Genomic DNA, 13417 nt, shown 5'->3' with positions numbered 1-13417 from the left:
TCCCCCCTGAAATCATGGAGTTTCTCTCCCATAGAAGTCTATGGGAGTAAAAAAGAAACTCCAAGAAAAACGCCATGTGGGTTTTAACTTTGGCGTTTTTGCAGGCGTTCTTTATTCTTTTTTGGACTTTAGCGATCCAAAAAAAGTGATGGAGATACCTTTTTAATAACATTTCGTAGGGTACCATTAAAAAATAATAATAAAAAAGATACAGTAGTGATGGAAAAATTGTATTTAACGAAATGTATCTTTTCCATAACTACATTTTTAATAATTTTTAAACAGGGATCAATTTATGTGGGCAGGCAGGGCACTAAAAATGTAGCCGACAATATAAAAAATGTAGTGTGTGTGTGTGTTTTTCACTTTTTATTCTTTATTTTGTTTAACATTTTTTAAGTAGTACTACTACTCCCAGCATGGAACACACTGTTCCATGATGGGAGGAGGAGTACCTGTGCTAATTGATAGATCACCCCGGGTCCGTTGTGATCCTTCTGTATAATTTATAGATGGCCGGCCACTCTTCTATGGTCCCCTGCACTGCCGTATATATACACCAATTCATATTTCCCACAGAGAGTTGTGATTGGCAAGATGGATCCAGCCAATCACAGCTCTCTCTGGGATATATGAATAGGTGTATATATACGTCAGTGCAGGGGACCATAGAAGACAATGTTTAAAAAAGAAAAAAAAAAAGTGAAACAAACAGCGACTTTATAAAAAATGTATTCTGCATCTTTTTTTCCCTTTTTTTGGTACCCAACAAATTTTGAAAACACGCCAAAGGGTCCAAAAATGCAATTTCCACTCAAATTCAAAAACGTCAGACGCAGGAAATTGCACTGGCGTTTTTTCTGTGAAAAAAACACTGGGAAAAAAACCAAGAGGAATCCTAGCCTAAAGCAACAGCTGACAACACCACAAGATGGCAAGACTATGTACCCCCATCCCCATAGCAGAGGCAGAGTTTTCAGGTGTCTGGGCAATACACCTTGTTTGGGGTGTGAGGCCATTTGTAGTGGCCCCTACCCAGATTTCCTACAGTCCTGATCGTATTGTTGGATAGCCACTTAGCTTTTTTTTTTTATAAAAAAAAAAAAAATGACAACTCCATAATCTCTGTGTCACTTGTGCAATATTTATCAGGGGTCCTTGTGGTGTCACGGTTGGATCAGCATTAGGCCCCCTGAATCCTCTTCTGAAACAGAATATGATGAACCGTCCACAAAGAAGAAGCAATCACAAGCAGAAAACATTAATAATAATATACTTTAATGAAAAATCTTTCATCATCATAAGTTTTCTATCCAAAGACACTCAAAACTAACTTTTTTTTGTCCTTAAGTTGACCTATGATGGCGCCGGGCAAGAACTGAAATCCGGTTCTGCATTTTCATACAAGGTTTTTTTGTATTTTTTTTTTGCTTTTTTTTCTCTCCTTTTATTTTTATGATTAAACAACCAGGCAAAATGTAGCCGAAACATACTCCTCATATATCCCACAAGCTTGGATTCCATGTAGCTATACAGAGTATATACATTACACAAGAGGGACAGAGCCAAATGCACAATCCCCACCACCCCCATCCGACTTTTTACAAAATAACTGACAAGAGGAAGCATTTTTATGACTTAAAAGATTTGTGCTGAATGTCTGTGCGTCCTATGATCTGGTGACATAAAAAAAGAAATTACAGAAAGAAAGTGACACATGTTTTAATAAAGACCATGTCACCTTCATTGCTTTATCTCAATTACTGAATATTTTCCAAGAATTAGTGAGAAGTCTGAAACCCAGATACAAAGGCTTAATGAATCTATTCCGATGGGATAGGCAGTGTAGAAGCAGTACTTGTCCTCCCAGTCAATGCAGACAAGGAAATCAAACTAAACAGCAAATTCAGTGTTTGTATAAAAAAAAATTAAAATAAAGGAAGGTGATGAGTGCATCTTAAAATACGAGTCCCATTATTTACAGGCCATGCATTTTGTATAAGACTGAGTGTTTTTCAACCCTCAGTGGGAAGCGCTTCAATCCTATTGTAAACCATCAACATTCCCTGCAATTTCATGCGTGATAGAGGGCCTGTGGATGATGAGAGTATGGATCTTCCTCTTGTCAGTTACCAGTTATAGAGCATATCTCACTAGGATAGACCCTCAAAGTTATGGCAGCTACAAGACAATTTTGTGGGTGCAAATGATTGGATTGCCTTCCCTTTATTATCTTGTAGATGCACTCATTTAACTAAAAAGAGTCTTTCCTAGTGAGGGGTGGCCTTTCATTACGAGACAAAACTAATTAAATGGTTCTTTTCAGAGGCCACAATTGCTCCTCCCAGTATGAAAGTGGGTGGGGTTTTCTTGTTTTGGCTCCGCCCCTTCTCAGACATTGGGAAACATCAAAAGCGTACAGCTACGGGCTCAAAAAACAGATCAGAAAAGAAAAAAGGACAACAAAATTAAAAAACCGTGACCTTCACATTGAATACATTGAACTGTAGAAATAATTGTAACATTTCCAAAACGGCACTTGTTTTCCAAAAATGGGCACAAAAATAGATATTGTCGCCACCAAGAACAATGGGGTACTATAAAAATGTTAAAAGCCAGATACAAGTATATAAAATGTGTCAATTCTCTTTAAACATTGTATATATTTAAAACAAAAAGAAAGCGATCTTCGCCAACAGGTTAATATACATGCTAGGTGTAAGATACGTTCGGGGGAGAGGGAAGAGGACCCTACAACTGAATTGTCTACATCATATTCGGACAGATCACCAAGTAGAAGGGAACTTCTAATGATTATAAATCAGGGGGGGGGGTTGGTTCAGAGCGCACCCAAGTGCTACGTTTCGGCACCTGACCTCCTGGCCCAAGGGTGTTGTGTGCAAAGAGCTTCAAGGCAGAACGCGACTTCTTATTTGGGTCAGAAGGGAGCAGACCTGCAGACGGACAAGGCAGAGGATTGTGCTGGGTGGATGAAGGTGCCAGGACTCACAGACACCTCTACAGTCATATATATCTCTATATATACGGTATATATTATACAGCTCTTGGTAGAGCAGAGCAGTGGTTGGCAGGACAAGAGTGCAAAGTCAAAAAGAGACAAAATATATCACATCCAAATGAGCAGATGATCCCCGACTATCAGGGACATTGACACCTAGTTCCTGCATGTAACACTGGCGTTATGGTTTGGACATATAAACCAGATGGTGTAATACCTGAAATCTCCCCTGCGGTATTCTGTCACTATCGCTGAGGAGAGGGCCATTAGACCCACTTTATGTTCAGGGCCCATGTGATGCTGGTTATATGAAGCTGGATAATGTTTGGAGGTGACAGACGCCCAATAAAATACCAGTTCCAATACACAGGATATATGTAATACATGGTGGGAACCGTTATAACTAGTGCAGTAGAAGAACTTGCTCTTAATTTCTTGCCTTTGGAACCAGGTCACTCTACTTATGGGTCTAAGACATTTTATCCACGAAGGTGGAGGAGAGGTTGCTATACACAGTTGACCAATATTTGTTGGGAGCTATGCTCACATGGACAGGGAGTGTGCAATCGTTCACATTGTGCTGTTTCATTTGGCATTTTTTTTTCCATGGGAAGAGAAAGAATGAACGTAGTCCCCGTCTCATGAGAAACCGCTCTGTCTCCTGACTATCGCATCAAGATGGATCCTGACATAAACCCCTCCCCCAATATAAAATAATTTTTTTAAGTGCATAGTTTGCTGTGGTCTATGGATTCATCTAAGGCTGAGAAAAATCTAGATGCTCTTTTTTTTTTCTTTCTTACTAATAATTAGAGTATGCTAGGAGTTGTAGTTCCCCATAGCTGCAGTAACGTCTTTGTTGCTGATGTGCAGATTAGTGGTGGATGAGCGATTGCTGCCACTGACTTGTGATTTCCTGCTATACGTGACAGGCATCGATTGCTTGTAGGGAGTGAAAGGTGCCAGCAGTCACAGGAGCTCTAGATCATAGTACCTACCATGTAAAAGTGCTTTTATAAATATGTGCATTTATATACACACTTACAGTACCTGTGATTGAGCAGAGCAATTCCCGATGCACACACCATTCCCAGTTTCAACTGCCTGCAAGTGACCTGTTATAATGACAAAATACTAAAGCTGGATGTGCAGCAGATCAGAAAGCAAGATGCTCGCGCTCACAGACTCTACAGGGGGGATTTATCAAAGATGTCTATTTCCCGCATCAATATCTATTGTGTGCCTAATTTATCAAAAGTCGCACGGCTCTATTGATAAGTTCAGCACCAATGCATTTTTCCCGTCTAAAATAGCCCAGAATGCATCATATACTAAAAATCCTCTATAGAAAAAGTCGCGAAAAAGTGCGACAATTTTAGACGGGGAAAAACAGTCTAAATCCTTTTATAAATCTCCCCCTATTTATCTACATGTAAGACTATACTGAAATAACTCTATAGTGAACTCTCTTTAAAAGGAACATATCTGACTTCTATGGGGCCCGATTATGCCTCAGTCTGAAGCAGAGCACTATTTTTCACCATAGTCAGAACTACCGAATATTTCCTGTGTTTTTTTTTCTTTTTTCCAGCCGTGTAAATAAGCGACATTACTTATTTACATGGCTGTAAAAAATGTGTCTATATTTTTGCATACTATGGGCACAGACAACCACTTTCCATAGACTTAGGCTTCTTTCACACTATAAAATTCATCTGTTAAAAGATCCGTTATAAAAACCCTGAAAATCGGCCATTACAAAATCCCATACGGCTGTTAGAAAATCCCATTGTAGTCTATGGGATTTTTACATTATCCGTTTTAACCCGTTATTAATAGCGGACTTTATTTTGTGACGGAAGATAATAATAACAGAAGAAATAGTGCATGCACTATTTCTTCCGTTCACTCTCCTGTCACAAAATAACGTCCGTTATTAAGAATGGGCTATAACGGGTTAAAACACATAATTAAAAAATCTCATCGACTATAATGGCCGATTTTAAGGGTTTTTATAGCAGACTTTTATAACAGATCTTTTATCGGATGAATTTTATAGTGTGAAAGCAGCCTAACATACAGTACATTACTGTTAAAAGATACCTAAAAAAACACTTTCTGATTGTGTTGCAGTTTTGCCCATTGAAGTCAATGAAAATAAACTATAGCAATAATGGGAAATGCAGCTGTAAAACAGTGGGAAACCAAATCTAATGTATCCAGGAGACTGGCGACCATGGTCCTTGTAGTGTAAATATCACCTAGTATCCACATCTTTTCTACAGAAGTTTAAACTGGCAAAAAAAGCAAAACCCACAGTGCCAGCTATAAAGGACCGCACCCAACCACATGAACGTGGCCAAATTTTACAAACCCCACACGTTGTTTATTAGCATTTAAACCAGGTGCTGCAGGAACCCAAGGGTGCACCTTTCTGCCAAAACTACCCACCCACAGACATGTTACTTATAAAAACATAATCCAGTTCACAAACACCACAGCTCCTGCCAGAAAAGGAGAAAAACAAAAGGGGGTGAAGAAGCCACCTCCATTGACTCTGCAGGAAACAATGTCCTCACTACTCTAGCAATAACTCAAGCCCAGCTCTATAAGCTATGTATGAATACAGTCCTGACGCAGAGCAGAATGAATCCTTGGTGTCTACGAGTATAGCTATGATGGGGGGTGGGGTTCTGGTCTCTTACACTACAAATGAGTAACATATAGTGTCTTCTTATAGATCGGTGCTTTACTCACAAGATACTCGGACTGATGGGCTCAACAAGGCAGGCACCCTGTCTCAAGCTTACTACCCCTTCCCCTGATCAGTGATATAAGCCGATCCTAAACTGACATCATGGTGTCTGCGTTTTGCCAAGATGTTATGTTCAATATGACAGGTCGTGATCATCCACTATTAGACAGTCGCTTTATCTGCTGGTGGCTTTCCCTGAGCAGAAATTCCTCATTCTTTCTTCACTCACTGCCTTCGTATGCAATGTGCCAACAGCAGCCACCAGCCAATGACAACAAAGGCTGTGCCAGCCAACACTGCAGGTCTTATGTTTTCCATCTGGAGCAGAGAAGCCCTAAAAGCCGGGATTTCCGCTCTGGTAAGGCTTAAAATAAAATAAATCAAATAATAATATAATAGTAGAATAAACTCCTATAAAGTAGTAAAGTTACAAGTTCCAGGTATAATAAAAAGGTTAGTAAATAAAGAGGAAACCGGGTCCTATCGTTACCTATAGCAACAGCAGCTGAACTATCAAAACATATATTAACCAATCAGAACTTAGCTTAGTGCAGGTCGTCAATACCTTGTGCTTGCCGATATCGGCCAGACCATAGGACTAGGCTGGTCAGGCTAAACATCTTTACAGCTCTCACGGAGGTGACTGAATTGAATTAATGTTCGTCGGGAGATGATCTGTACAATTCACGTTGCTGGTGAACACATTTGGTCAAAGAATTGCTAAAATGAACACACAGGTTAAGAATGGACAATGGAGATAAAATGTCTGTACCAGTGCAGCGACAGTCCCACCAAGACAATACAGGTCACTCCTCACATCAAAATAAGAGAATGAAACACTCCAATCGTAGAACACAATTACATTAAAAATTTCAAGCTTCCTATGATGAAGAGAAAGTTCTGTAGTGTCCGGGAAGAGAACTCCTGCTGCAAAGGATGTCCAGCGAGCGTCTGCGCCTCTAGCGATCAGGGAATGGTGTGACGCCAGGGGTGATGTGGAGGAGCTACTGGTGGTTGCTTCTTCTTGCACCACCGGCTCAATGGCGACTTGTGTGATAGTGTCGTAGACATCAACCAGCAATGTGCAGGAAGTCAATCCAGGTAAAGAGCGCATGGATATAAACAAAAGCAGAGGCTCCTCCCATTGAAGTACAAGCAGCGGAGTCCAGGTTTGTGCCTGTGGTGTATGCAGGTGCTCTCTCTGCATTGTCCTCAGGGGGGATTTAATAATTTTTTTTTATCAGAAAAACAGATGTAAAGAAAACTAGAACTGACCAAACAAAGGAATTTCCCAAAGAAGAAGAAGAAGGAAAAAAAAAGATTAAAAATGAACAAATATGCGTTGGCTGAAGTCCGGGCGCAGGGATCAGCTACTCCACAGCTATGGAAGCCACCTCTGTTTTGGGGGTGTCATCTCGGCTGGTTTCTTCCAGGGGCATGGCCTTTGCAGGCTCGGTTACTTCCTCATCATCTCCCTCTTTCTCTGCCAGGCCGCTCAGGGAGCCCAGTGGGAATGTGCTCTCACAGTTCTGAGTGGAGGAGACCTGGGAGATGACAGGCATTTGGACAGAGGAGTTGCTTTCAAAGCCGTGTTCTGCCAGCTCATACTGTCCAAGAGCCTCTTCCTGCTCCTGACTCAGGTAATCCGGGACTAGGAAATCGCTGGGGAGAAAAAGACAGACAATCTTACCATGATAACACTCCAAACTGGGGGCATGGTCCCCTGTCCCCCACCCAACATTACAGTCAAACATGGTGGTTTAGTGGAAAGCAGGGGAAGGAAAGCTACTTAAACACAACATATTCTCATAGGCTATGCAGTGACATGGGGGGAGCACTGTAGATGTTAATTCACACCATACTGCAATATATAGAATACACTCAGAGACACTCAGTTGACACTGGACAGTTCAGACAGTTCCAGACCTTGTTTTCCAATATCGCAGAGAACAGTGGTGTGAATTGGGCATGAGGTGAGGGCTGTAGCCTTAGCTATTCATGCTATTTTCTACATATTACGTATTCTGCTATACGATGTGAATTAACGCCAAAAGTGTATTTTGGAATTCTGAATGCTACAGATTCTTTCATATAAATATTGGGATTGCAATATGAGTCAAAGAGCAAACATATGGCATCTTTATTATACAGTCATGGCCATAAATGTTGGCACCCCTGAAATTGTTCAAGAAAATGAAGTATTTCTCACAGAAAAGGATTGCAGTAATACATGTTTTGCTATACACTTGTTTATTCCCTTTGTGTGTATTGGAACTAAACCCAAAAAGGGAGGGAAAAAAGCAAATTGGACATAATGTCACCAAACTCCAAAAATGGTCTGGACAAAATTATTGGCACCCTTAACTTAATATTTGGTTGCACACCCTTTGGAAAAAATAACTGAAACCAGTCCCTTCCTATAACCATCAATAAGCTTCTTACACCTCTCAGCCGGAATGTTGGACCACTCTTCCTTAGCAAACTGCTCCAGGTCTCTCTTATTGGAAGACGCCTTTTCACAACAGCAATTTTAAGATCTCTCCACAGGTGTTCAATGGGATTTAGATCTGGACTCATTGCCGGCCACTTCAGAACTCTCTGGGTGCTTTTTGACGTATGTTTGGGGTCATTGTCCTGCTGGAGGAACCAAGATCTCGGACGCAAACCCAGCTTTCTGACACTGGGCTGTACAGTGCGACCAAAAATCCGTTGGTGATCCTCAGATTTCATGATGCCTTGTACACATTCAAGGCACCGAGTGCCAGAGGCAGCAGAACAACCCCAAAACATCATTGAACCTCCACCATATTTCACTGTAGGTACTGTGTTCTTTTGTTTGTAGGCCTCATTCCTTTTTTGGTAAAGAATAGAATGATGTGCTTTACCAAAAAGCTCTATCTTGGTCTCATCTGTCCACAAGACGTTTTCCCAGAAGGATTTTGGTTACTCAAGTTCATTTTGGTAAAATATAGTATTGCTTTTTTATGTTTCTGTGTCAGCAGTGGGGTCCTCCTGGGTCTCCTGCCATAGCGTTTCATTTCATTTAAATGTCAATGGATAGTTTGCGCTGACACTGATGCTCCCTGAGCCTGCAGGACAGCTTGACTATCTTTGGAACTTGTTTGTGGCTGCTTATCCACCATCCGGACTATCCTGCGTTGACACCTTTCAAGTTTATCTCATCCATCCACGCCCAAGGAGATTAGCTACACTGCCATGGGTTGCAAACTTCTTGATAATGTTGCGCACTTTGGACAAAGGCAAATCTAGATCTCTGGAGATGGACTTGTAACCTTGAGATTGTTGATATTTTTCCACAATTTTCATTCTCAAGTCCTCAGACAGTTCTCTTCTCCTCTTTCTGTTGTCCGTGCTTGGTGTGGCACACACAGACACACAATGCAAAGACTAAGTGAACTTCTCTCCTTTTTATCTGCTTTCAGGTGTGATTTTTATATTGCTCACACCTGTTACTTGCCCCAGGAGAGTTTAAAGGAACATCACATGCTTGAAACAATCTTATTTTTCCACAATTTTGAAAGGGTGGCAATAATTTTGTCCAATCCATTTTGGAGCTTGGTGTGACATTATGTCCAATTTGCTTTTTTTCCTTCCTTTTTGGTTCAGTTCCAATACACACTACATACATACATGTATAGCAAAACCCTTTTCTGTGAGAAATACTTAATTTTCTTGAAAAATTTCAGGGGAGCCAACATTTACGGCCATGACTGTATTTAGTAACACATTGCATCCCTATCCCCACGCTCTCCTCATGTCACCCCCAACTCTAAGAAGCAAACATCACAAGAAGAATGTAGAGCAAGACAATGGGATGAGACAGAGAGGATGGGAAGGGAAGCTCATAATCACACAGATAGAGGAAGAGAAACTCACAAAGTCACAGAACAACACAAATGGCTCAATAATACTGGAGAAGAATGATAAAGAAAACTTGCACGGCGTAAAACATTTCTGGGTTGAGATGTAGTTGTCTGAAGTTACAGGCTTGAAGACTGAGGCTTCACTACTAAGAGGTTGAGGACACAATTTGTATCCCATAACCACACAAATGACATCATGCAGGTCAAATCTATAAAGGAGATAGAAGCACTCCATAGGGTAAATAACACCGGAGACAGGGTGGGAATCTGGGAAAGATAAAAGCCGCTCACCCTGGGTGGTTGTGTAGCAACATACACAACAATGGTAATCGCGTGGTATGTAAAGTCCATCTGCAGCCCTCCCTCGAGATGGATCAAAGTAGTATCGTACCAGCTTCAAAGTGTAACGGGATTTGGCCGGCGCTGACAGGACCAGGACAACAGCGGGATCAGGTATATTCAAGTTTATAATGGATAATAAACTTGAATCTACCTGATCCCACTGTTGTCCAGGTCCTGTCAGCGCCGGTCATATCCTGTTACACTTTGAAGCTGGTGCGATACTACTTTGATCAAGCAGGTCAGGCTGGGTGCAGATATTGAGTTGCCACACACGTTATAAGGATCAGTAATGCAGCCTCAGCCTTTGAGCCTAAAACTTGAAATAATCCAATCTAAGGGTGCGTTCACACGCTAGTAACTAGCAACGGGTTTCTCGCTGCGAGTTACGCTACCATTCATTTGAATGGGTCCGCAGACAGTCCGCTAATCTAACACTATTGCGGACTGTCTGTGGAAACTGTCTGTGCAAACTACTGGGCATCTCCTCACCTATCAGAACTGGGAAGGTCTCAGCAGGACGCACAATCCTGAACAATCAAAACTTTTAACACATCTCAGTGTTATGACTGGTACACAACAAGTTCACACCGTTCAGTAATGGGGCTTATATAAAAAAACATTTGGGTCGTGCAAAGGAGGAACTAGACGATCACCCTGATCAAGTAATCAATATTAGTGAATGGTGATATATGTGACATCAGCGGCACTGCTACTGACATGGTTGTTCTAGTATCTCCGAGAAGGAGGCCTTTAACCCCTTAACGACGCAGGACGTATATTTACGTCCTGCGCCGGCTCCCGCGATATGAAGCGGGATCGCGCCGCGATCCCGCATCATATCGCATGGGTCCCGGCGCTAATCAACGGCCGGGACCCGCGGCTAATACCACACATCGCCGATCGCGGCGATGTGCGGTATTAACCCTTTAGAAGCGGCGGTCAAAGCTGACCGCCGCTTCTAAAGTGAAACTGAAAGTATCCCGGCTGCTCAGTCGGGCTGTTCGGGACCGCCGCGGTGAAATCGCGGCGTCCCGAACAGCTGATCGGACACCGGGAGGGCTCTTACCTGCCTCCTCGGTGTCCGATCGACGAATGACTGCTCCGTGCCTGAGATCCAGGCAGGAGCAGTCAAGCGCCGATAACACTGATCACAGGCGTGTTAATGCACGCCAGTGATCAGCATAGGAGATCAGTGTGTGCAGTGTTATAGGTCCCTATGGGACCTATAACACTGCAAAAAAAAAGTAAAAAAAAAGTGTTAATAAAGGTCATTTAACCCCTTCCCTAATAAAAGTTTGAATCACCCCCCTTTTCCCATAAATAAAATAAAACAGTGTAAAAAAAAATAAAAATAAACATATGTGGTATCGCCGCGTGCGTAAATGTCCGAACTATAAAAATATATCATTAATTAAGCCGTACGGTTAATGGCGTACGCGCAAAAAAATTCCAAAGTCCAAAAAAGCGTATTTTGGTAACTTTTTATAACATTAAAAAATGAATAAAAAGTGATCAAAAAGTCATATCAAAACAAAAATCATACCGTTAAAAACTTCAGATCACGGCGCAAAAAATGAGTCCTCATACCGCCCCGTACATGGAAAAATAAAAAAGTTATAGGGGTCAGAAGATGACATTTTTAAACGTAAAAATTTTCCTGCATGTAGTTATGATTTTTTCCAGAAGTGCAACAAAATCAAACCTATATAAGTAGGGTATCATTTTAACCGTATGGACCTACAGAATAATGATAAGGTGTAATTTTTACCGAAATATGCACTGCGTAGAAACGGAAGCCCCCAAAAGTTACAAAATGGCGTTTTTTTTTCGATTTTGTCGCACAATGATTTTTTTTTCCGTTTCGCCGTGCATTTTTGGGTAAAATGACTAATGTCACTGCAAAGTAGAATTGGCGACGCAAAAAATAAGCCATAATATGGATTTTTAGGTGGAAAATTGAAAGGGTTATGATTTTTAAAAGGTAAGGAGGAAAAAACGAAAGTGCAAAAACGGAAAAACCCTGAGTCCTTAAGGGGTTAAAGGGGTAGTTCAATTTGGCCACAATTACCCTGGTCGGGATATAACCTGCACAGATGCTCTCACGAAGGAAGAAGAGGCAAAATTATACTAGACCAGGTAGTGGGTTATGCTGTGTCTGTGCAGGCAAATGGAGTGCCAGGGCCTCTCTAAGAGCTCAGGAACCTGTTTAATATTAATAGGGAAATGGACAAAACAGTAAAATGGTGGTTCCTAAAAGAGCATGATGGAGTCCATGAGCTTAGATCCACCAATGTAAAAAGCTGCAGCACCCTGTAAAAACGGGCTAATTTCAGAATTTACAAGCTGATGAATAAAAACAGATCCGATGAAAACAGATGGTGCAAATGCCCCAGAGTCTAGTCAATGACCAGGATAAGCATGGCCCTCTTCTCCTCACCATCCCGCATGGTGATGTCGGAGCAGTCTGCTAGTTCTGTCTCTCCATAAACAAAGCCAATTTTAACAACCTTATTTACACAATTGAAAGAGGGGAAAAACAAAGCCCCAAATCCCACTGACTTTGCCAGCAAATAACTTGGCCTTGGGAGCTTCAGAGAACTTGGATGTGTGACACACAGCAGAAGAAAACAAGGTTTCTGGTAGTAAAACAATTGTTAAGGATAAGATGTCTCCCTAATTATAGGGTCAGGATCCTACAATCATACCACATGAAGATGTCTATGTGGACCCTTATCTATCTGGGTCAGTGTGTATGCAATAGGGTTAACACATCTTATTGATTTACTCCAAATTTGTTATATACTGGGAAAATTTGTTCTTGTTTGTCATCTCGGCAGAGTAATAATTCCGAAACTGGAATGAGCTGGACTGAGTAACATATTACAAAGCTGACCTATCAGTTACTACTACACCCACTATAGCGTGACTGGGGGCTTACTATATATATATACACACACACATACATATACACACACATATATTCATTTTTTCCTTCCTAATCATTGTTGGGGAGGAAGCTTTTGACTTCATATCCCCTCCTCATATCCTCTCCTCATACCCCGACCTCATATCCCCTCCTCATACCCCTTCCTCATATCCTGTCCTCAGGTGGGACTGATTTTTGATGAAGATATTGTAAGCTGAAAATAGAAGGGGACGTGGCTTTGAGGGACTGGGCGTGATTTGCAAGTCAGACCGATGCACCAAAGGGTAGATAATAAAAGGTGTGTGGCTTAAACAGTGGGAGTGTCTTTGTGAGATGGGGTGTGGCTTGCAAGCCGGACTGACACATTCACCAGGAGATGCAGAGCGGAGCTTGTGGAGTAAGGTACTGGAAGTCCCATATACTTGCATAAAGTATGTAAGTACAAAAACACATCTTTTATATAAGGGTGTAGGTAAGGGTTCATTTAATAT

General features: G+C 41.5%; 1 protein-coding gene across 2 annotated transcripts in view; it reads right to left on the bottom strand.

The window, feature by feature from the left end:
- Positions 1-1256: 1256 nt before the first annotated feature.
- The window catches only part of ZBTB44 (zinc finger and BTB domain containing 44), a 42248-nt gene continuing 30087 nt past the window's right edge, over positions 1257-13417 (bottom strand). Inside the window, exon 6 of one of the 2 annotated variants that reach the window (XM_056544516.1) lies at positions 1257-7436. In XM_056544516.1, coding sequence (XP_056400491.1) covers positions 7145-7436 — 292 coding nt within the window. In that variant the 3' untranslated portion in view covers positions 1257-7144. The remainder of the gene's footprint in view (positions 7437-13417) is intronic. The other variant, XM_056544517.1, reaches the window with a different exon arrangement.

Source organism: Hyla sarda, chromosome 10 (assembly GCF_029499605.1).
Source record: "Hyla sarda isolate aHylSar1 chromosome 10, aHylSar1.hap1, whole genome shotgun sequence".
Taxonomy (NCBI): Eukaryota; Metazoa; Chordata; class Amphibia; order Anura; family Hylidae; genus Hyla; species Hyla sarda.
This window is presented reverse-complemented; position numbering and strand designations above follow the sequence as displayed.